This window comes from Epinephelus moara, chromosome 18, assembly GCF_006386435.1.
Source record: "Epinephelus moara isolate mb chromosome 18, YSFRI_EMoa_1.0, whole genome shotgun sequence".
NCBI lineage: Eukaryota > Metazoa > Chordata > Actinopteri > Perciformes > Serranidae > Epinephelus > Epinephelus moara.
In genome coordinates this window covers 5,396,141-5,421,880 of record NC_065523.1, presented here as the reverse complement: position 1 = coordinate 5,421,880, position 25,740 = coordinate 5,396,141, and the positions used below count along the sequence as shown (strand labels likewise).

At 39.9% G+C, this 25,740-nt stretch overlaps 1 protein-coding gene across 3 annotated transcripts in view; it reads left to right on the top strand.

The window, feature by feature from the left end:
- Positions 1–23,653, top strand: part of septin12 (septin 12) — a 119,399-nt gene extending 95,746 nt beyond the window's left edge. For all 3 annotated transcript variants that reach the window (XM_050068711.1, XM_050068712.1, XM_050068713.1), the window contains 7 exons: positions 3,684–3,765; positions 7,285–7,422; positions 8,180–8,297; positions 8,559–8,654; positions 11,733–11,829; positions 14,389–14,440; positions 17,026–23,653. In XM_050068711.1, the coding sequence (XP_049924668.1) occupies positions 3,684–3,765; positions 7,285–7,422; positions 8,180–8,297; positions 8,559–8,654; positions 11,733–11,829; positions 14,389–14,440; positions 17,026–17,191 (749 nt within the window). In that variant the 3' untranslated portion in view covers positions 17,192–23,653. The remainder of the gene's footprint in view (positions 1–3,683; positions 3,766–7,284; positions 7,423–8,179; positions 8,298–8,558; positions 8,655–11,732; positions 11,830–14,388; positions 14,441–17,025) is intronic.
- Positions 23,654–25,740: the final 2,087 nt, after the last annotated feature.

The following is a 25,740-nucleotide window of genomic DNA, read 5'->3' as shown; positions in this document are numbered from 1 at the left end:
AGAACAGGGGAAGTGAAAAACAGTTGTGACCCCTCCAGCAACTGTAAAGCCCATTAGAAACCTAGTAAAAAGTGTGTGTGTGTGTGTGTGTGTGTGTGTGTGAGTGTTAGAGAGAGAGAGAGAGACAAAGACAGAGAGAGAGATCATCTCTAGGGCTTTACTGTCCCCCTGCATTGTGGGCTGAATTTCAGTGTCAAATAAAATCTGAGACTCTACAGTGCACTGAAAACACTGACTGAAAAAAGTCCCCGAACACAATAAATAGTTACACGACAGATGAGTCGTGGAGTCCTGCATGGAAGCTAAGCAATGTACTGCTGTGGATGGGTCAGCAACAAAACATATTTTAGCAACCTAAAAAGATCCCACCTGAAAAAAATAATTTCATTTTATGTATACTCGATATTTAGAATATTTTTCAGTGCTTTATCTTACCACCAGACTGTGATTTCTGATGGGGGAAATGAAGCTGTTATATCACTTTCTGCAAAGCCAGCTGTTGATCTACTGCTGCCTTGATCAGTTAATTTGTGTTATTGTGTGACTTAAGTTTAAAAGGATAATTTCACCAAAGTCACACAATAACAAAAATTTACAGGTTGTCTGGTGGCTCTGATGAGAACATAGATGGGGAACTGAAGCCGTTAACAGCTTCCCTGTATGAACCAGCTGTCTGACATTTACTGTATGTAATATACTGACTATAGATAAGGACCACACACAACCAGAAAACCTGAACTATCCCTTTAAGAATGTAAATAATTATGTCAATGTGACATTTCAGTTTGTTTGCTTTTTTCACAAGTTTGCAAACAATCTTAAATTCTGTTTTGGTTTTGTTATTATAAGGTATTGAGTGTAGATTGATGAGGAAGAAAATAATTCAAACATTTTAACAAAAGAGTGAAGAGTGAAGGGGTCTTCGTCAGGAGCGTAAATAAAGGAAGTGTATGCAGGGCAGTTGCACTGAGGCCAATGGGATGGTGGGGCCCACAGAAAGAATGGACCCTCCAAATTTATGTTGGGCAGGAAACAGGCCCTAAGTAATATACCTGTGTTCAAAGAAAAACTCCATTTGCCATTTGCTACATGTGCCTTTGAAAAGGCAAACCCATCTCCAGCATGTTTTCTTTTTCTTTTTTGTAAAATAGCCAGTTGCAATCTATGACAACATATGTTGTAAAATATATGCCTACTCTCCATAAACTATAAATAAACTATAAACTATAAAACCATCAACTGTAAACTATAAATAAACTTTTTTTTTTTTTTTTTGAAAAGACAATTAAATGAATAGTGCTTTATTTCCATTGATACTTTTGTCACATGCGATGATGATTTCTGGGTAATATGTGTGTTGATGTTAGCCATTGCCAAGTCTCTATTTGATCAAGTGACAATAAGATTATGATGTAGCTAGTTTAGACACATAAGTGTGCCTTAGGGCCCGTCATAATAGCGTGTACTAGGGCCTGTTTTAACTACCTTCAGCCACTGGTCTGAGTGATATGAATTCCATTATTGTCTAACCATCCCCATTGTAGTTATAGTGTAACACCTGTATATAATACAAACTGGAGAGTTTTTGAGTTATTCTGAGTTATAAGCCCTTTTTAAATAGGAATTGTGCAAATTTGCAGGAAGGCTCAATCAGTCTTTTTTCAGCATTGGCAGTATAAAAACAAAATGGGGGAGTGCAGCAAAATGCCACCTACCTACTTTTGTTGATACAGAATGCGCCTTTTTCGGGGCAATGGGGGGCATGAGCAAGTAACAAAACATAAAAAACTTTTTCTTCACATTCTATAACTTACTAATGACTTGCGCCTTGCTCCGAGGGAAGCCGTCAGTCCTTCGGCGATTCTCTCGTAAGTCGGCACGTCCTTCACCGTTCCTGTCATTTGACGGTTAATGGCCTCCTTGTTTGCGAGGGCAAGGAGGATGCACAATTCCTTGTCTCCCCAGTTGCTCATCTTTACAGTGTCTGTCAGGTTTGCGTTTCCCTCTTGCTACTAGCTGCTCATTCCTGCTATCAGCTGTTTCCTGTTAGTCCACCGCCGGTGGGTCGCACATGCGGCGTCATCAACAGCTCCTCCCACAAGTCATCAACAGCCCCTCCCATTGCGGAAGGGCGCCTTGTTCTTTTTAAACCAAAAAGATTCCGCCAATATGACTACCCCTACGTGGCGGAAAATTGGGCACCTCAGATCAACTCGCCAATCCGGCTGTGTGTGTCTAAACGCTTGCAGCTTGCCGGCAAAACGGCCCAACATTCGCCGAAAATCTAGCAGTGTAAAAGGGGCTATAGTGGATCAAAGCCTATGAAGGCCCATTTAGTCCCGTTGTATTTATGACTCAGTATCACAACAAAATTCATGAATCAAAATGCTCACTATTGCTCACTGTACATAAGTTGATGATGACATGTAAGGCCAATTAATTAGTTTGAGTTATATCATGGATGAAAGCCCAGTTCACTTCCACCGTATGCAGAACTCAGCTGTTACATACAGCAAACAACTGTGTTCAAGTCAAGATAACCAGCATTCAGCACTCACAAGTATGTAGTACATGCAATGTCTTGTTTTTTTGTTTTTTTTTTGTTTTTTTTAGTTAATTCTTCCTCTCTAGTAAAAGTTGTGTGAACCAGTGAAACCAGTTGTGGTACTGTTTTGTTGACAGGCTGACTGGTCGAGGCAGCCACAAAGTGTTACTTTATTGCAGGTTAAAATCTTAATGATCAGGTTCCAGATGTTTGCTCTCATGCTTGCACTCAGATGTGATTCCTGAGTGCTTACTCAACAATGGAAATGGACTCAAATGATAGTCTTTACTCTGCTGCTCAGCTTTTCTCAAACATCTGCATGTCGCCACACACGCGAGCATTACATTGACTCAGTGAAGGTATCACTTTGATCTCATCATCACACGTTTGTTTTAAAATGTTTTTAACAGTTTACCATAACCATGGCGAATCCTAACCCTCATCCTTTCACCAAACTAAGCCCTAAACTTATAATCACTTTAGTTGTTCTTTTACCTCAGACAAGTATTAGGGTGTTTCGCCTTCCCCAGAGGTGTCATTTGGTGGTGTTTGGTGGTGGTGTTTGTGACGCATCTTTATCAGCTGGGATGTCAGGGAGGTGTGACCGTCACGCCTCCCTGACATCAACTGATTGACAGATCAGCTGATAAACAACCGCCACAAAGTGACACTTCTGATGAAGGCGGAAGTTTCAGCCTAAACATGTCAAGGTATGTAACACCCTAACACATGTCTGAGATAAAAGAACAACTAAAGTGATTATCAGAAACTGAAGACATAATGAACACCATTGAACAACTAAGCCTTAAACTGCTGCTGGGCCCCAAACTTTAAAGGGGCAGTTCACCCCTCTATTTTTCCACAGTATATGCCTGACCAGCTGAACCTGCAAGATAATGCTGGTAAACCAGTTTGGTTCTCCTCCCCTCAGTACACATCATCTGCTACTGCTCAACAATGTAATGTGATTGGTGAAGGACACTGGCACATGATTGAAAAGGACCAGCTTAGTTAAAATCAGTGTATGTAATGTGTCTCTGCTTTGTTTTCATTGGAAGCCTGACTTATTTAGTTTCCCTTTTAATATTGTAAATTATAACTACTGCACATGTAACCGCCTCTGTCCCCCTCTGTCTAGTGATTGAGGAGAAGGGAGTGAAGATGAAGCTGACAGTGATTGACACTCCAGGATTTGGAGACCAGATTAACAACGAGAACTGGTGAGTGGTTTGAGTGTGGATACAAGAATGGACAGATGGACGGAGACAAAGAAGAAGATGGTGCTGTCTAAATCTGGCTACAACAGCATTTGCAAATAATTGAGTTCAGTTACTGTAATCCAAACCAGAAAGTTTGTCTTAAACCCCAACATTAGATGTGGGACCTAGTCATTGTTTTGCAAGTTACAAGTAACCTTACTCAAGTCTTTGCACTCAAGTCCTACACTTAAAGTTTGGAGTCCAGAAGAAGTCATAATGTGCTCTTCACCAAATATAATGACATTTTAATATCAGAGTAATAATATATTTCATTTGAAATTTTAATTTTGATTATAAGATTTGTGTTTATTTGTTAAAAGTTGTTTAGCTATTAAGCTAACATTAGCTTGCCAACTATGTAAATATTACTCTTGACTTAGTGTTCTTTGTGCCACTACAAATGTTGATCAAAGCTGGACGTTGTTGCGTCTTTGGTCATCTTCACCCACACATTTTGCATACTTGTTTATTGTTGAGCGCCGGGAGGTTTTTGTATGCAAACAAAATTATTTTTGGAATAATTTTTTCAGCTGGCGCTTAGTAACATTATATTAGGTTTTTATGTTTTTTTCATGCAACTTGATAGCACGTGTTCTCATTCCCAATTCGTCACATATACAGTGTACCAGGAATGAGTCCCAAAACCCAGAGATGAGTTGGCATTTTACCACTCCCGGTTCCCTCGTTCCATAGTCAGTGTTTTTTTTAATGGTTTTTTGGTTAGATGCCTGAAATATGGTCTGCGGTTAACGCAAACTTAAGAGACTTAAGTAACCGTATGTAGTTTGTTGATAGCCACAACGTTTGCATTTAGGCTTCAATGAAAAAATGGTCTTTATTTGTGAAGATTTTCTTGCTGAACAAAATGTGCCAGTATCATTAATGTTAGTTTGCCACAGAGCTTATTTTCAGCAATAATTCAAAATCCAATGGAAAAATCCCACAGGGTTTTTTGAGGGAACCAGGATGATGCTAACTTCCATGCCAGCCTACAAAAACATGTCAACCCTGGGACACTCTATTGTCATTTGGTCAGTGAACTTTGACATCTATATATGACACGCAAGGTATCCTGGGTGCATTTCATGTTGATTTTCAGGGACAGTGTGTCAAATTATGCGTATGCATACAGTCTTTTTTCAAAATACACTTACAACTTTGGTAAAACCTTGCATTTACATTTATTTCCTTGTGCAACAAAAGCACATGGTCATGTTTAGAAAAAAACATCATGATTTGGTAGGGCTGAAACGATTCCTCGAGTAACTCGAATAATTTGATTACTAAAAAGGGGCTTCATTAAATCCAGTGCAACTATACAGCGCACTGAGTTTCTCGTAAATGTTTACTTCTGTTAGACAACCCACTTACGTTACTTCCGCTGTAGAGTTATAAATTAATCGTCAATAATCTGTCTGACATGTTGTAATGAAGATTGCAACATCAATGCCATGATGGTTTGCAGGTAGGGCTACACGTGATGAGTTAGTGGCAAGGGCGCTATTAATAGCCACAGCTGTGCGTAATGGTCACGTGTAACGACAGCTGTTCTGTCGGAGAACCACGTTGGTGAGAGACAGTCTGTAAAACTGCACTTCTTCTCTGCCGTATTTTTAACTAACAGATCTAATGAGGGTGTTTCTGCATCAATTTGTGACTCACTGTGTGAGAGTAAACAAAGCTCGTGCATGTGCGCCCAGCTCCACAATGACTGAGATATAAGTGCATGTGAGGCTTTATGAATCCATAAGCTCCATAAGTTTAATATCCGGGCGTAAAGGGACCTTCAGATAACTTAATCAAGCAGCCAGCAGGTTAGTGAGCGGGCTAACAGTAGTCCTGAGCAGAGTCTCCATAATTATGGCAACAATGACGCTGAGTGACAGACCTGCCATTTTGTGACATTCTCCTCTTGATTTAATATTTCTCCAGTAATGTTAAACTCTTTCCACAGAAATACGGGACAAACTGCATCCCGTACTGAATCAGTAACATTACAGTACATTTTATTTTTCAATATGGGACGAGGGGCAACTCGGTCGTCTCATGCCTTGGTGTGGCGCTGGCGTCAGTCACATCACTTATTCCCAGTTTTACTATCCTTACTTTTATCCAGACCTCCACAGAAAAAGAGTCTGCTACATTTCAGAGCTGCATTTTCTCTTTTATACATTACTATTGTCCTTAAATAAAGCTAAAGTAACTTCTTGAAAACACTAAAATAATCAGTAGCTGCAGCCCTATGATTTGGCTCTTCATTCATACGAGAAGCGAACACCGGGATTCAGGGTGAAAGTCAGTGGTAGTTTGACCTGTGCACCACCCTTCCTGGCCGCTCTATAGGGACTCTCCAGCTCCTTAAATTATATTGTTGTCCAGTGGTGCTTCAAATTCACGCCACCTGGTGGTGTATCACACCATTGTAAAAAGATGTCGATTTTCATCAGTGTCTGATACCAAAATCACTGACCAAGTGGCTGTATTAGATCGCTTCGGAGTGAGAACGATTTGGATTGGATGCTGGTTCAAACACAGTGGTTGCTGAGAATCAAAACATCAGCATTTGTTCATGAAATTAAGGAAAAAAGAATAGATTTGTGACACACTTTTTACATATCATACTTGTTTATCTTTGGGCTTTGGGGAAGGTATCAAGTATTTTCTTGTCAAATGGCTCAAATCACGAGTCATTGGTGTTAAAGTCCAAGTTGAGTTGCAAGTCTTTTTTTTGATTTTGTCAACTCAAGTCATGTGACTCGAGTCCACACCTCTGCCTCTTATAGTCATGTGCCAAGTAACCTCAGTAATGACAACACAACGCAGACACAACAGGGCCTGTCAGGTTTTTCCTGCTTAATTTCCTGCTTGTTTCTGAGGCTTTTTGCCTGTAGTCTGGTCTGCAGCAGTAGAGCACGTGGTCAGTTGGATTGAGGACTTTGCTACATGCCTCTTTGGTTGTCTTGTCTGTTTGTTATGGATTATAGTCCTGCCCTGTCCTCAGCACAGTCTTATTCTCTTCACCTAATATGGTTGTAAGTACTGTGTCTCAAACAGCCTCAGAGCTGAAAGGAAGCACTTAAACCTCAAAGTCAGCATTTCATACGAAATCCAGTGTGCTAGAGCACTGAATGAAAACTGGGCCACACTATTACATTGGGTGACATCTTCCCTCATGACCATGGACAAACACACTCTGTAGATAGTATTGAGTTAGTCCCAAATAGTCTTTAGAGCACCAGTGTGTGTTAATCCACTGTTAAAAATGATGGAGCCTTTGTTAAAATGGCACTATATATTTTTGAGTTGTTTGTTAACATTTCTGTCTTCAGCAGGAACTAATGGGTTTGGGGCAACAGGGTTATTAATTTATATTATTGATGTAAGAACAGATTAATATACAGATTGCCAGTTTTGGTCATGGGATTGGTTATCACTGCCACTGTCACTGCCACTGACTGACTCCACTGCTCGTCTTTCCAGCTGGGAGCCCATAGAGAAGCACATCAATGAACAGTATGAGAAATACCTGAGAGAGGAGCTGCATATCAACCGCAAGAGGAGAATACCAGACAGCAGAGTCCACTGCTGCATCTACTTTCTCCCTGCCACTGGACACAGGTCAGTATTCAGTCACTCCTGGATTCAGCTTTGCACTAACACAGGGCTCACTGATTTATTTTGGTTTCTTTCCTAAAAGGCATGTTGGGCTTTATAGTCTCAGTCACATATTTCATTGACAAAACCATGTTGAATTAAACTAGCATCACCACAACACATTCAATAGACAAATTCTTAGTGAAAAGGAAGAGTGCTATTTAATGCCTCTCTTCATTATCTTTCATGCTGTCTTCTACACTGGCATTACATGTAGCAGGTCAGCTATGGCGTGATCTCAGCCTGCACGTAGCTGCCGTAGGTGCAGCTAAACCCTGAACACAGAACGATGAATCCACAATCTTACACTGTGATGTTTAGCAGGTATAATGTTTACAATTTGTTCACCGTCTTAGCATGAGCATTAAACACAAAGTACAGTTGATGGTGGCTGAACCAAAATTCATGGCAATCCATCCAATATTTGTTGAGTCATTCAACACAAACCGTCATACTGGTGCAAAAGTAAAAAGCATGGGGTCACTGGAGTTTATTGTCTGGAGACCATGGTTGCCTGTACCAAATTTCATGTTGCGATATTTCAGTCTGGAACAAAGTAGTGGAACATCATAGAGTCTTGCCGCAGCATGACTAAAAATACAGAGTTTGTTTTTCTTGGGTTTCAGCTTGGCTGGGATGTTATTTCATGCACTTTTAACATTTTAACAGTGTTACATTCTTGCTCCATAGACCTCCATTGTCCATCTGTATGTGTCTCTAGGTTACGCCCCATCGATGTTGAGTTCATGAAGAGGTTGGGAAAGATAGTGAGCATCGTACCTGTCATCGCCAAAGCTGACACGCTCACCATTGAGGAAAGACAGGAGTTTAAAGAGAGGGTGAGGGAACACTCACACACACACACACACACACACACACACACAACTAAAGCTTGTTTTCTATAGATCACCTTAGTGTCCTGCAGATGATGTTCTGATTGGATTGCAAAATCTGTTTTCTTGCTTAAGTTAAGGTTCATTACAGCGCCTGTCGTCATGGCCATGCTCAATCTCATGTCTCCTGCCTTAACATATGACCTTCAGTGTTAACCAGTTAACCTGACTCGTTTGACCTGTGTTTAACCTTTGACCCTTCAACAGATAAGGCAAGACTTAGCAGCCAATGGGATACATGTTTACCCACAGAGAGAGTACGATGAGGATCCAGAGGAACGCATCCTCAATGACAGGATCAGGGTAATGTCTCCACTCCTGACTTTGTCTTTTATTACTCTTCATTCTACTAGATATACAGTAGATTTTCTTAGAGTTCAACCACGCCCATGTAGCTTTATTGTCAGTGTGAGGTGATGAGAAAGTATTTTTTAATGTGTTATTGGGTTTGGTGTAGACGTTGCGCTAGACTTTTTCCTCGCTGGTCATTTTGACCGACAGGGTCATAAAAATCCGGTCATAATCTATTTTTACCGGTCATTTTAATTTTCTTTTTTAAATGATAATAAAGATATTCAAAGACATTTAATTTTCATTCGTTCGTTTTTAATAAATCCAACAAGCAAGTTATAAAGTATGCATTAATAAGGACATGAACGAAAAGATGAACAGACATCCACACACCGCAGTGCTTCAGTTAGGCGTCTGGTCTATTTTTCATGTGAGCCACGAGCGCTTCTGTCAAGCTGGATAGAGCGGATCGTACCAAACAGGAAGTTTTGTGTCACCGAGCCTACAGACGTAACTACATAAATAAAATGGTCAGAACAATATGCCCTATTCATTCAGTGTCAATACATGGACATGCAATGACAAATTATCATTAACTTATTATGTTATAAAAAACGATTGAAATATGGACTTACCCATGTTTAAAATGACCTGTTGAAGTGAAAAAACGAGTACTGACGGGAACAGACGAGTGGAGTCGATGTTTAACCGGTGCGGAGAGCGCAGGAGAAATGTGCTGCCTGTGTGGACAGTCAAGCGCCTGCCAGTATACTCGCAGGACTTCTGCGGCACTAACGCATCTGGTGTGTCCAGGCCGTTATGTCAACAACGCTATATGAAGCAGATGAATGACTTTTTCTCTGCAGTGTGAAAAACGGCAGCCACTTAAACCACTGACTGTGAACTCCGCCGCCAAGTGGGCAGGGGTGGTAATTGCAACCGGTCAAAATGACCGACGGCCTTCTGATTTTCCGGTCATTGTAGTAAAAAAACGGTCAATGACCGAGAATATCCAGTTAACGCGAACCCTGGTTTGGTGTGTATATTATAGTTAACTAGTGTTGTCTTTTAGAGGGACAGTAGGTGCTTCTAAAAGTCAGGGATGCTTTCTTGGTAGGACAGGTACCTCCAAGTCGGGCTCTACAGAGGCAAGGAAAGACTCCTTCCTAGCATTCAGAGAACCCGTAATGTAACAGTCAAGGAAGTATGCAGGTTCTAACATTGATCGTGCACTACAATTTAAAAACAGTGGACAGAACAGACGCAGTATTTCCAACTAGGTGGCATGGGTGGTATCTGTTTTTTCATACCTTCATACCTTCCTGACACTTTACTTGGGTGTACATATATGACAGTATTTGTGTTTAAAAAACAAACATGAAAGCTGAGCTGCTGTATGTCATGGTCTAGCCTACAATGTTGTGTTTTTAATATGCAATAAGCCTACTTATATAAGTCTTACTGGGTTTAAATACTTAAGGCCTATAGAATAATGAATAGATAGAAAATAAGCACCTTTCTCTCTGGAGGACCTGATGACACATGTTGCCACAATAGATACCGACACATCGGTGTGCATCACGTGGCGTATAAACTGCTGTTGTAGTTGGAAGAAGTCATCTAAAGATAAAGTTCCATGTGACAATACTCTCAAACGGGGGCCGAGGAATTTTCCCTTTTTATTTGTCCTGTAATGGTATCCCCACCAATCGCAATCGCCATCTTTCTCAACTCAGCTGTCTGTTCCACCAGTAGAGACTGACCTCTGGTGATGCGTGCTGTGTACTACATCACCCTAATACAGCATCTCTGTATCAGTTTAATAGAAAGAGGAATGTCTGTGTTTTTGACAGTATTCAGAAGACACCTTTGGAATTTTTAAACACCCTGATTTACCATAATACCTTGATAACACCTGGCCTATTGCCAACTGTGCACGAAATTGGGTGAAATTGAGTCAGAGCATCAACATTAGTTTGCTCACAGGTGGAGACTGTACCGTTGGTGCCTTTGTCAATAACGTAGTCAGGCAGGCAAAAAATTAAGACTATTATTCAAGATACTTGAATTCAGTTGCATGGTGCACTACTGGCGATGCAGTCACCTCGCTCTCCTTCTGCGCCATTTTTAAAAGACAAGCACAGCCAAGACCCAGCAATGCATCAATGCCCTCGCCTTATGAAAGCTAGAACTAACTTTTATATTAAGCCTAGGCCTTGACCTAATATGAATGAAGATTTAGCATTTTCTTTGTACATTTCTCCCCTCATATTTGTTCAGAAACAGATTTTGACTGCAGAGGTGAAATAACAGTACGTTTACGAGCATATTTTCCTCGTTTCCAAATCGGTGGACGGGACCAATGCATCATGCGCATAGGACTGTGGGTGCTTTAAGACCACCGAGCATACAAACAGACGTTGAAAATTCTTTGAACAAAGAACAGTCCTTGGTAGAATTGGAAGAATACCAGGCATCTAAACAGTCCTTTGGTGGGATATGAAGATGTAGCATCTTTGAAATGCAGCTGTTTGAGGATCCTTCCTTGACTTCAAGAACCACTGCCTGTGTCAAAATACAGTCTTGAAACCTTAACTATTTTAGTTTATACTGTCCTCACATTGTAACCCCAACCTAAGCCTGCTGAGTCTGTAAGTGCACTGTCCTGGAAGGGCAGTCAGAAGCCAAAGGGGTACACAAATAATGCACACAATACGTAGAATGATGGGATCACGGTCAATATACAGGTGGCTCATAATTCCTGGAAACCATTTTTGTTTGCACAGACATTCATTTAATTAAATGATTACCAGAAGTTTGGAAAAACCTAATGACTAACTGAAATAAAGAAGTAATACTTCAAGAGGACTTCACTGTTATAGTCATAAACCTATGCTCTCATATGGTTTGACTTGCATTATATGCATGTTATAATATGCAACCCTTATGTAAGATAATTGTTTTTACTGTGAAGGGATCAGCACACTTTGAATGATTGCAGATGCTGATCCCTTCACAGTAAAAACAATGAATAAATCATTCTTGAGATGAGCCTGAAGTGACTGAAAGGTGCTTATATTGTGTGTGCAGGAAAACATTCCCTTTGCTGTGGTTGGAACAGACAAGGAGCACCAGGTGAATGGAAACAAGGTGCTGGGACGGAAAACAAAGTGGGGAATCATTGAAGGTAAAGCATCAGTTTTACATGTGGTATTAAGATTTACTTCTTGCAGTTACCACTGTAAACAGGTTGATGTAAAGGTGCAGTGTAGGCTTCTATGTCTACAGCAGCTGCCTGTAACTACAACAACATGTGATGGTGATATTTCTACACTCCCTGGGTACATGTGTGCGAACTGTTTCTATGCCAACATTAAGTATTAAAATTTTACAATGCTGTCTTCATGCATCCACACATTGGCCCTCATTTATAAACAAACATATGACACAAAACTGGGTGTATGGTCATTATTAAAACAATATCAATATTATTGAAATTGTTACCCAGTTCACAGGTATATCATATCACTGTTATGCTGACGACATTCAACTGTATGTCTCATTTAAGCCTGTTAGCATTGACAAATTTGCTGTCCTCCACCACTGTTCGATAGCCATCAAGGATTGGATATCAAACAACTACTTACAGTTAAACACAGATAAGATGGAGGTTCTGATAATTGCTTCAGATAGTATAGCTTCAAAGGCTGTCCACAGTATTAGGTCCTTTTTTCAGCTACTTGGTCAAATTTTAGGAATCTTGGTGTTATTTTTAATCAGGCTATGCATTTTGATCACCACATTAAATCATTGACCCATACTTGTTTTCTACAACTAAGGGTACTTTCCCACCTTAACTTTTTGGTTAAGTTAAAACAAAACTCAGGTCCCTTTGCACGATTAGTACAGTTTGTTTGGGCTGGTGTGGAGGCTGTCAAGTCAAACCCTGGTGCCCACGAAAAGGTTAGTCTTAGTCCGCTTCAAAATGTACTCTGATGCGGTTTGTTTGTGGTATGAAAGAAAACAGACCAACTACAGGATTTTATGATAGCCGATATGTGATTTTAGCATGAATTAAATAGCTTAACCAATAATCAGTTAATCTGCTGATAGTGAAATCTGTCTGCAATCTCGTAATTGATCCTGATAAAAGCCATGTATATCCCACAACTATTTATGCTAATGCATACACGTAACCATATGCACGTTAGTGTTGGTATTTTCCCTGATTAAAAAGCTGTTAAAATTTTGTACTTTGTCTGTTCATTATGTCCGTTAAAAAATGTGTGACAGTGATCCCACAGTATTAAGCTGTAATAACAACTGTACAAGACACTCATTGATTTGCAGTCTAATAATTGCCTCCTAATAATGTTTACAATCAGTTATTTCTCTATGAGCTCTTTGTAAAACCAAAGAACATAAATAGAAACACTTTAGAAGCATTAAAGTGCTGCTGCATAAACTTCTGTCAGTCACCAGAATTTGATTTCCCCACGCGGGTCCTGATGATGCAGGATGACGAATGCCAAAACTGTCCAATCAGCGAGTTACCTTGGTTTGTTTGCAAAAAGTCAGTATGAACAGGAACCAAACCAAAACTAAAATGCAACAATGGATATTTTTTCCTCTGGTGCAACCAAATGAAAAGAATTACAGGTGTGAAAGCACCCTAAGAAATATTGCAAAGCTCAGGACGGTTGTGTCTCAGCCTGAGCTGAAGATGATTATTTATGCTTTTGTGTCCTTCTAACTAGACTACTGTTGTTGTGTTGTATGTTTCATTGTTTCATTGTATTTTCTGAGGCCCTTTGGGAATTTTATTTCTGTTTAAGGTCAATGTCAAATAAATTGTTTTATTATTATTATTATTATTATTGTTATTATTATAGAAAGGCTATATTATTACTATATGTAGGCGATAGGCAGCAGTGATTTCTTTTCATACTGCATTTTTTCAACTTCCTTTGATGACACTTTTCATGCTGCTCGATAGAACCAACAGGTTGAATTGGACCTGCACCGTCAGCGTTTCCATTTCTAGCATAGAGAGGTTTCTCCTCTTGGCCTAGACCCACAATATGTTGGTTCGGGATATGTTAATAACAACTGTTTTCTGCTGCTACATTTACCAACACCTAATGATTCCCACACTATGATTAGCGAGATAAGAATATTTCATGAATCATACATGAACCCTGATGTAAGATGATTTCTATGCTCCGATCTGCCCTGTTTTGTAAGATAAGTTGATTAATGAGGGCCAGTGTTTCCAAGTGGTTTATGTTGAGACCTCTTTCCACAGAGAAACACCTGAACAACATAAAAAATGGCTAAATTTCTCATTCTTTGCCCTATTTTCAGTTGGTTGGTTGGGATTGAGAGACAGCCGGCTCACCAAATTGTTATTTCATGCATACAACATAAATGAGTGACACAGCTTCCATGTATCATAGGCTATGACTGTTTAAAATATATTATCCCAGTAAAAAGTTAAATGACAAAAAATTATCTTAACATTGCTGACACACATCCCCACCTGTGAGGTTACACACACTGCTGGTTTGTTACTTTTTATTGTGGTTTAATACAGCAGTTCTCCATATAGTTGTTCTCAACCTGATATAAAGGTTTTCTTGATACATATGTATATGTAAAACTGATCCAACACAAGATCAAGTCTACTTCTGTGTGAATGACTGCTTTTGAAAGTCTAATGTAAAACAAATATTTTCTCTTTCCACAGTTGAAAATGTGGCGCACTGTGAGTTTGCCAATCTGAGAGATCTACTCATCAGGTAAGTTTGACTGTGCTGCTTATTGTTACTGTATGAGGTATGTGCATATGACCATGGACATCTGTGGGAGGGGCTTAGGACACTGAGAGGAGAGGGAAGAGCTGCAGGAGGGAGGTGTATTTTCAATGCCATTTTTTTGTTTGTTTTTCCCTTCCAGATTTCTGTTTACCTCAGCTTTAATGGTGTTTAGGCGACAAAGACATGCATAAGACAGAGTCATAGAGAGGTCAGGGAGGCAGTGGGATGCTGCAGTCAGGAGGACGTTCTGACAGCAAGCTTTTCACCATGTTTTTGTCACTGCAGTAGAAATAGTCTTGTTAAAACATTCGGAGGCCTTAAAGGCGTAGAGTGTGTTACAAGTCTAACAAAAACAAAATCTGAGGTCAAAGGTCCACATACTAACTTTTTATGGTATACTTTGATTTTCATCAGTGAGTGGAGAAGTATGTATGTATGTATACTTCTATCTCTGTTCATGGTTGGTGCTGTCTTTAAAATTGATAATTGTTCTCTCCCTGTTAATGGCAAATACACATTGTACCCACTTCTGATTGTCCCGTGATGTAAACAGCTCTGCAGTGTGCTATCAGACTTCTCCAATTGACTAAATGATTTTTAGTTACAGTGTTTACAAAAATTACAATTTAAGAGCACATTTCCCGCAATGTAAACAAACTGGCAGGTGATCCATAATGAGCTGTGTGGTTATCAAAAGTAATGCAAAGCATCCTCTGAACCACACGGCTCATCATGGATTATCTCTTGCATAACATCAAATCTATTATTCTCTACTCACTGCAATGAGACAGAGATAATCCACTAATACAAAACACCTTTTACAATGCATGTCTGATCTTTGTTTTACTGTGGAATGTAGATTACAGTGCGGCAGTGTGGCTGTCACTGTGACTTCTGTTTCCTTGGATTGTCTGTCTGTTAAGTTCTTAGTTCTCTGTACATCTATTACAAAAAAAAATTATTGTACATGGGCCATTCTTTGTTGTCTGTACGAGTCACTGCTGGTGGCAAATGAGTTTCCCCATTGGGAATTAATTAAGCTTTGAATCTAATCCAATCATTTGGTGGCAGAAAAGAGACTCCAAACCTTGGTTTTGGAGATTCTGGAGGGGCAAAGTAGATGACATCCTGGTCGTCAGACAGTGGATTAGTAGACTTAGTGGATGGTCAAATAGCTTTCGAAACCTATTCCTACCACAGCTTTCAGATGTGGGATTTGAGGGGCTGTGTCCGACCATTTTTGTAACTTTCCCTAATTGACAATGCAGCATTAGCACCCACTTCCCACCCTGATTAGTCAGTTCTGTGAACAACCTGTACAACACTATTATTGTCTTGCAGAGAATGTCTGAAAATGTGACATTAGCCCCACTTGTAAACAAACCATGTCTGCCGCCTCTCTATGACAGCACTTCCAATAGGGTCAACAACACATCATTCAAACCACTTTTATTCTAGGCTCATGACCACCACATTCATTAGGGTGTCTTATTGAGTTCATTGTTGGAGTATGTTCCTCGTGTAACCCCGAGAAAGAGCGGTGTCAGCATTCCTGACAGGATATTAAGCATCCTTCCTGTAGCTGTAGAGCTCCATCAGGGTTGTGCCCTGATACCCACTTTGTTCATGATTTTTGTGGACAGAATCTCCAGGCTGCTGGCCTCATGTGGCAAACAGCAGAGCTCGGCTCTAGTGTTCCTTAAAATTAACTGAACCCCAGTTCTGTATTTCAAAAAATTCAAAAAAATACCTGTAGAATGTAGACCAACAATAGCTTTGTTGGTAAAAATCTTTTTTACACAGAGATCCCAGAAGCAAAAGAGGTATGACGTGGAACACAACAGCGGCAGCGTTTAGTGTGACATACAACATATGCATCAGGCAGCACTTTTAAAAAAATTACAATGTGTCAACTTGGCAATATCTGTCATTTACCGTCCTTGTAATATGGCGGCTGATCTTGTCCTCTGCTCGGAGGGTAAAGAGCTCCTGGACCTCATTGTTTTTCTCTTGGCGGTGGTGGGTCGCAAACAAGCACGTTGTCAAAACATCACACTCATCCCACCCATGGTCCCGTCCTTTTATACAGAACAGAGAGGCAGAATAACCGCTGAACATTCCTGCCTTGAACAGGCAGTGCCAAAGGGGCTTGTGTCTACACAGGATACATTCAGGCAAGATGTTGAGTTTAGGCCACTCAACACACAATCACTGTGGTTACGTGCTTAAAATGGACGAAAATAGACTTGAAGCATAAACATGGGTCTTGTTAATCCATTAGTGTGAGTGAAATTAAAGAGGGTGCATGCGAAATTAAATGATATTTAGAAAATCCGTGTTGAATTATGAATATACAATTTTGGTAATATCCCTAATTGCAAGGATTGTACAAAACTGTACGCTCTTGCAAACAATGCAGGGCTCTGTCGTTTCTTACGATTGCTAGATAAATCAATTCGGGAGGACTGACATATTAAAATGTCAATTATTTCACCTCCTCAAGAAGGACATAGAGAGTAGCAAACTGAATATTAAATTGTCAATCTCTCTCTGTGTTTTTGGCAAAGGTCTCACTTGCAGGACCTGAAAGACGTGACACACAACATCCACTATGAGACCTACCGCGTACAACGGCTCAACGAGAGCAACATGAACTTCAGTGAACTGGGACTGTCCCCCTGGCCACTGGAGAACGGAACTGCTGACAAATGCGAATCAGAGAGCCACCTCTGATGTCTCCATCCCTCTTCCTGCACCTGCCAGAGGATGGCTGATGCTCCTCATCCAATCAGAACGAGAGATGTGAAAAAGAAAGCTTTTTTTTTTAAATTTCCCTTTTTCCCCCCAACATAACAAAATGAGATGGAAAAATATTTTTTTATTGTTTTTCCTATGTTTTTCTTCAGTATGGGACAAACTAGCAGTTTTTAAATGAGATATTCTGTTTGAGTTTTTACACGAGACATAAGTAATGCATCAAATATGGATATATGTGAAACAAATGTGGGCTCATATATATTTTCTGTAAGGATGGCGACATATACAGGGCAGGAGAGAGCAGTTAGCACAGTGAGAGGAAACATAAACTAAATCTCCCAGTGGTGTCTAGGAATCTTGGGCATCCGCTATATAAATTATACACTTTGGCCAAAAGTATGTGGACAATTAAAGCCTTTTCACCCAGCGTCAGAGTTTGACCTTACTAATGCTGTTGTGTCTGAAAGGGAGAGAATACCTGCAGCAGGTTTAACATCTGGTTTAAAGACTTAAACCAGGAGAGTCAAGGCTGTAAGAGAAGCACATTACGTAATGCTCATGGTGTCAGCATCATGCGTTCAACTTTGGCGTGTGGGTGGAATGTTCAGGTGTCCTCATACTTTTTACAGGTGTCCACAAATGAAAACTAGTCATTATGTCATCGGTTTCGTATATAATACGCCAGTGGAAGTATTTGCCTCATAGTCTTGCTCAGTACTCCACCCAGTGGATAAAATGAGCAGTAAGGGTTTATTTTGAGATGCTTGTTTAAAAAAGAAAAACTAACAGGCTTGATAACACAAGGTGTGCTCAGTATAAATTCTAATTGGTGGAGGTGGGGTCACTGACTTTCCAAGATTATGATCAAGTCTCATTTTAACATTTCACTGAGCCATATCAGGTTCAGGATAGGATAGTTGATGTGTCTGTTATAACCTTTACTTTTTATAATTAGTGGTGTATTTCAGTTTTTTTGTGGATTTTATCCTGTTACCTTCTCAGAACTGCAGCTCTGCAGTCCTACAGTCAGAGAAATTTCATTGAATGGGCACCTGACTTCATCAGATCTGCCCTCTTTTTTGCAATCATTAATTGTTTAAAATAATGGGCATTAATAGAAATATTGTTTATACTTCCATTTCATCGCAGCAGTGTGGCAAGATTGAATTCAGGGATAGACTGATGATTTTGCTGCACCTATTGAATAATGATCCTTATGCAAGATTAACAGATTTATTTTATGTGGTTTTCTTGCTAAAACAATTAATGCATGTAATATGCTTTTAGCCAGTAAAAACCGTAACTATATTTTTGTGCAAAAGACGTTCATAATGCAGTCCCAAAATAGTGAATTACATCCTGACAGCACCACGTGACAGTATGACAGGATCAAAACAGCACAGTTAAAAAGAAATCAAGACAGCTACCCTGTCATTACAGTGTTGTAACTCATGTATGAATCTCAGCCCAGTCACCATGACGACAATGTTGGCATTGTATGTTTCTGCAAACCATGGATACATTACATTTGCATATGTCTTTTATCAATAACCTTAAAGTGACATTGGACAGGACCAGATTTTGTGATCATGAGGTGGAGGGGATGGTGGATGGCATGATGCCAAGGCGAAGCTGCAGACCACTGTTTGAGACAATAACAAAATTGGTTGTGATTTAGTGAGTCATTGCTGCTTTTCCAACTTTAGGCACCAAACACTGGTGTTTTGTCGCAGGGGCAGGGGACTTGGTTTTAAGCTAATGCTAAGTTAGCCTAGCTCATAGCAGGTAACTCTAACAAACCTTTACAGATGTTGACAGAGGGATGTAATCAGTGCCATTATCTCTGTTTGCATTTGTCTCTCTCTGTGAAGGCCAGCTTGTCACGGATCAGAGAGGTGGAAATACTCTGCCTTCAGATGTGATCAGATGACAAGTTGTGTTGAATTATTTGACATCCCACCTAACCCACTCTTCTGTTGGTTTCTTTAAATATGCTGAAAAGGGAGAGTCCTGGTATTTTTAAAGAGTAACTAACTTTTCAACCTATTTTCCCATGTTTTTGTGTCTAAGTGACCTGTGGGAACAACATTTTTTTAAATAGGTCCAGTATTGAGAGAGGCCGCCGAAACCAGCAGCTGCGGAACAGGCTGCAGTGTAACCATGCAGATGTAAGTTGTCAATTTATGTCTTCTAAGTTTTTTTTGCCACTAACAGGCTCACATTGTTATTATGTGTATCTTACAACATTATGAAAAGGTCACTGCAGAGAAATGACACGTTTCACCACCTTTCATTTGTTCTGTTCTGTTTTGTGTCCTGGTCTCCCTGATTTAGACAGAAGAGTGCTGATAATGGTGTTTTGGAATACAGAAAACACATCTTGCTCTTATCTAAAAGACTTTTAATGTTGTGGCTGAATATATGGCTGATTTTGACAGTGTGAAAAAACCTGTGAGAAAGAGAATTGTCCTTAAACGAGACTTGGGCATGAAACAAAATGGAACAAGCAAAAATACGGAAAACATTTTTTTCTGTTGGATCCTTTCTGTTATGTTGAAGGACACTCAGAACAACAATGTAAGCATGTCAGTGTCAAAAACAAGCACTATTAATTGATGTACACGGGGCGCACCTGCCTCCAAATGGTTACATAGTAGCCTATTTCCACTGCCGGCTACAGCGCTCTCACTCAATACTGGACCAAATTAAAGGGAGACAAGGCTGTTCTAAAACAAATTTCATATGTTTTCCCACAAAAAGCAATGCACCCAAATTCGTACATATCCCACGTATTTTGAAAGGCTGCGATCATGTAACTAATGCACTGAAAGTAGTAAACAAGGAAGCAGTCCAAAGTCCTTGTAAGGAGGTAGGTTGGGGTGGCGGATGGGTCACAAAAAAAATTGACTTTAGCCTGGGACTTTCCCCTGAAGTCATGTGTTCGGATCTGTGTGAACTTTGAGTAAACTTTGAGTTATGTTAAGGTACGTCCTTACCATGTTTCTTTTCCTAAACCTAACAACAGTAACTTGCCTAAACCTAACCTCCGTAACATCACATTAATTGCATAACTGTATGTTAAGGATGTAAATGTCATTCGTTGGGTGCAAATTCGTTGGATATCATACAAACCGTTCTATAAGAATCTGTTGCTTAGACACATGAACATGGGAAAATAGGGGTCAGGTTGAAACGAATACTGAAGTTCCCCTTAAAGTTTTTCACTGCCCTCTCTGGTTGAGAATTTGAAGTGTGTTTCTAGCTTTGGGTGTGGTCAAATGTGTCCTCTGTTGCACATGTAACCCCACCTGTACTAACACACCCTGGAGTTCACTTATACATCACTGCTGCATAGTGAGAAGATAAACCACAGGAAGTCAGCAGAAACAACAGTTTCCACTGTAAGTTGTTCCTAATAACAGTTGACAAAAAAAATATGTGCCTTAGCACCATCATCTGATAAGGTGTCTGAATTGGGTGGTTTGACGCTTTCATCAAAAATGACCAATACTCCACTTGGCCTTGGCGGGGTTAAGCTCCTTTCTGTCTTGTCATTGACTCATGCAGTGCTTTAGTGGCGCTGATCACACAGTCATACGCTGGGTTTTGTTATTAATATATCTTTCTGCATCACAGCTGGGTGTGTCCAGGGGTGGTACATTGTACTTTTGACCACACCCAACTGTGTGTGCAGCAGTGCGCTGTAAAGTGTTGTCATGTACACGGTTAAGACACAGGTGCAGCAACTGCTGGATGGCAGCACAAGTAGGATTTTCAGCCTGGGTGTACTCTTAAAAAAAGTAACAGAGGGTAATAAATGGAGGAAAGGATCATAAGTATAATCCATATTGATCCATATTTGTGTAAGCATGTCCTGTTACATCTTCATAGTCACTTCATTATCCAGCACTGACAGCTTACACCTCCATAATGTTCAGTCAGCTCCAGTATACGCTGTAATAATTGGACTGTGCTGTATTGTATGTAATGTTTTCTCCCAGCCATCATTAGTTTACAGAGAATTACTTAATAACTCGTTTTCTGTTGTGTTTCAACTTGCATGCTATTAATTTAACAGTTTATCTTCTTCAGTCCCTGCGTTTATGATTCAGATTCTGAAAAGTCCATTGGACCGCACATTTTTGTAATCCAAGAAAAGCTGTGTAAGCATGTTTTCTCTCTTTTACATTGTACATTTATAATGGCTGCTCAGTGCGCAACTGTGGCCACTGAGCAGCTGGAGCAGAATTGTATGTATATGGTAACAAAGTTTGACTCTCTGTGCCTTGGTTTTGCCATCATGGGTGATAAAAGTAACATTTTCCTCACTTCATCATTGACATTTTAGATCTAGTGATGCAGCTTTTAACAGCATGTAATTCTGACTCATACAGGTTTTAGACAAGTCCAGATTAACCCAGTTGTCAAGATATCAAACTCATTATAGTTGTACCCAACTTTCCAGCTGCAGACTGGTACCGGATGATGGAGCACTTGCTGCCAAGCCATGAGAAAACAATATAATTTGACAAAACGACATAATTTTATAGGGTATTATAAACATGGCAACATCATTGCATCTTTTCTTATCTCCACATTATTTGCAAGTAGATTCGCAATGCCCAGGAGGAGTAAAGGCTATGTCATCTCACAGAAACATGTGAAATGACCCCGACCTCTTCTCAACAAAGTATGTGGTCGTACATAATATATTAAATTGCATGGCTGCGTAACACTGATGGATGCACCCAGATCACTTGGTTAGGAATCAGTGCATCCACCACAACAAAGAATCCTAATTGACTTCCTATAGACACTGTTTCTGTGGTGCCAACGCATAGTTTTGACACATTACGGGCCATCACCATGTACTGTATGTAATGTGGTGTTCAGTAGTGGTGGTGGTCATTTCACATATAACTGTGAGACCAGGCTGAGTGAAAGAGGAAGTGTGTGACAGTGAGTGCAGCCAGTGCTTGGCATTAGCCTAGCAGCTACTGATCAGTAATAGATGAAATAAAGCAAATACAGCTTAAGGTCACAGGTCGGGTTTGGGTCTTAAATTTGGCAGAAAGTCAGGTTCAGTCAAGTCGGGAATTTAAGGTGCAGGTAGTTAGTATGATGCAGACTTCTGGTGGTGTGTCCCTGTTGATATTCCAACTAGCAAGATATGACTAAAAATAAAACCATGAAGAGAACTTGAGAGTTTGTGTGGGGGAGAAAAAGGCACATTATAAAAGTATAAAATGTGTCCTATAATGTTCTAACCTTAACTGCAGATATGATACCCTGTCCAACCCCATCCCCACCTTTTGTAACAACTTCGTCAATATAAAGCAGTTTACGGCGCAAAAACGGTTCCACATTTTTAACTGAAATCATTTTGTTTGGACTAAATGCAGATGTGAGAGTTGCTGAGGCACACAGATGTTACTGACAACATTAACAACAGCTCTCTTCTCATCAAGTGTCCCAGTAAGCCAGTTTGGCAGTGAGCTAGCATGCAGCTAAAATGCCAGGACCCTAACTGAAGCAGTTAAATGGAATTCAGTCATTATTCATTTTATGATTTAAACCTTTTTTTTCTCTACTGTGACATGTCAAAATGTCCTCCGTAAAAAAGCTCCATCAGCATCTGGTTTAGCAGGATTTTATCACATAATGTCTTGTTAAAACGACTGTTTATGTTAACATGGCAAAGCATGCTCAGCTGGCCTTATATAGATGAATGAAGAAGAGAGAAGCTGAATGGACCCTTCTCTGTAACTTTTACAACACATAATGTGTACATATGCTAATATGTTAGCATATACAGTGTAGAGTAACAGTGGAAACATGATAACACTTGAGCATAATGAGGCTTAGCGTTGGTCTCACTGGATCCAGTTGCTACATTTTTGCTGTGCAACTAAAGAACACAAGATCAATCTTCAAAATGATGGCGCAACTAAGTGGTAACCAAAATGTCAGTTTCCCTCTGACACCACCTGTGACACCAAACCCTCCACAGTCACAATTCAGTTTGATTCCCATCACATTCAGCCTGTCAGACAGTATTACTGTCCTCATACCTCTCAGCTCTGCTCCGTATCCTGAACCTCTGTGTCAACCTCCCACCCTTGTATTTTACACTCAGCATGTACTAACAGTCCCTGTATGATTATTGTTTTTGTTTTTTATAGTATTAATGATACACTTGTTAACACTGTTGATTTACAATTAAATACTTGTCACTTTCTCAGTCCAGTGTGGAGTCATTATAATAAACCTACTGATATATGCCACTGTTGCCTTTCCCACTGCACCACCTCTGAGGCTGTAGTACCAACTACAAATTAGGCTACTGTTGTGGGGCCCCAGACCACCAGGGGCCTCAAAAGAATCCTGGTTCACTGTGTGCCATCTAGATTGTCGCAATAAAGTTGCACTTTAAACCGCAAGTGTTGCCAGAGGATTGACATCTTTTTCCAGTGGCAATTGTTTGGGTATTTTCACCTCTAAATGCAACAATATCACTAAAGATGCTCTAGCATTACAGTATGAAGTAATCGTGTGACTTGTAAAGGGGCACTGTTGCAAAATAAAGTTTTAAGACCTTTATTATAAGAAGTCATATTAGGGGCTTTACACATGCTCTGTTTTTTGCGCCCTCAAATTAATTATTTTAAATGTAGAAGCATGGCAGGCACACTCAAATGCCAGAGCAAAACCGCCGCCGCCGCCGCCGCGAACATAATAAAATAAACTGATAAACTGAGTTCAACTTATAGAATGGAGCAATGTGCAGTGCATGTCATGTGACAAGGACCAACCAATCACAGCTGACAAACATCTCTCCCTTCATTTGTAAATATCAGTCTGTGACAAATACTATGGAAAAGAAGTTGATCATATTTTAGTGCAGGACTGCCAGAGCTTTTCATCTCTCCCATAGATCATATTCCTACACACAAACAGCGCTTGGAGAAAGATCAGCTCTGCACTCAAGATGTCAGGTAAGTAGGCTATGATTCAGTGCTTGTTGAGGTTGCTTAGCAACCTGTCGCCATGCTCTTGAAAGCTGGCACAGAAAAGGCACAAGAGTAGCAGCAAGTGCTTGACCTGGCATTTTCCAGGCGGTTAAAGTCGTGGCATATGTACGGCCCCTTATGCTCGCATAAGAAAATGGTCAGACCGTTCTTACTCCAAAGTTGTCAAATAGACCTACTGCCACTTTATCAGTGATGTCGGCATTAGACACTGACGCACAGAGGCATCCTTCTTGGCAGTATGATATGCACCAAGCATGTTAGTTTTAGAGGTAGCAGGCAACAACCCAAGTCATCAAATATCGCCGCAGTGTCAGTAGAGACTGGTGTCAGACACGGACGCTCAGAGGCACTCCGTTCTGTGTCATGACTCTGGACAATGGTAGTTTGTAGTTGGTAGGTGACAGCAACTATCGTAATATAAAAGATCAATAAAGTCTGTATAGGGAGGGTCAAAGGGGTGGTGGACGAGTCAAACAAACTCCAGGAGCCCAGTGTTTGTTTTACATGTGAATTTTAGGCTAAACTATGATATTTTTTTCTAAACCTAACCACAGAGTTTTGTTGCCTTAACGCAAGGAAAGAAACCTAAAAATTAAGTGTTTTACCTTCATTTTAAGTTCATTTTGAAAAAGACTAATGAGCATCTAATGAGCAGAAACTGCACATGTCCTGTGAAAACGGAAGTGTATTTTGAAAAGACACAATGCATGTAAGAAGAGTTTACTGACATGCTGTCCCTGAATGTCCAAAATGGTCACATGAGGGTACCTAGCGTGTCCTCCTCCTCAAGTTTGGCATTCAGGCCATTGCCATCTTGGATTTGGGAGCCAGGAGTGACCACATTTGGACAAGATGCTGCAGCTGTGGAGGAATGAGCGGTGGATCTGACTCACAGACTGCAACGACTGGTAGGGACGACTCACAGACAGCCTGTCTCAGAGGTATACTTTGACATGTAGGTCCACAGAAAAGATTGTGATTGATTCAAACTTACCACAAACTAACTAACACATAGAAACCCTGGGGCTAGTTGATGTATAAGCAGTGCATTTTCATGTCGTCCAGGGGTATAATGATGCTGACATGATACGTAATGCAATCTAAGAGGCTACAGTGTATGGGGTGCCATTTGTAAAGTGGCTCACGCTGAAAATAACATCAACATTTTGCCACATTTCGCTTCAAACAATGTTTAAAAAAGTATTGTGAATTTTTCAACGTCACCTTTTACCACATTTACAGCAATAGGCCTATTTGTTAACTTAGAAATATATTAAATAGTTAAATCTAAATATTAAATGTGGCACCTAAATGTTAAATGTTAAATCTAAATATTAAATCTAAATCTAAATCTAAATGTTAAATCTAAATATCAAATCTAAATCTAAATATAAATGTTAAATCTAAATATTAAATCTAAATCTAAATGTTAAATCTAAATGCTAAATATAAATATAAATATAAATGTTAAATCTAAATATTAAATCTAAATCT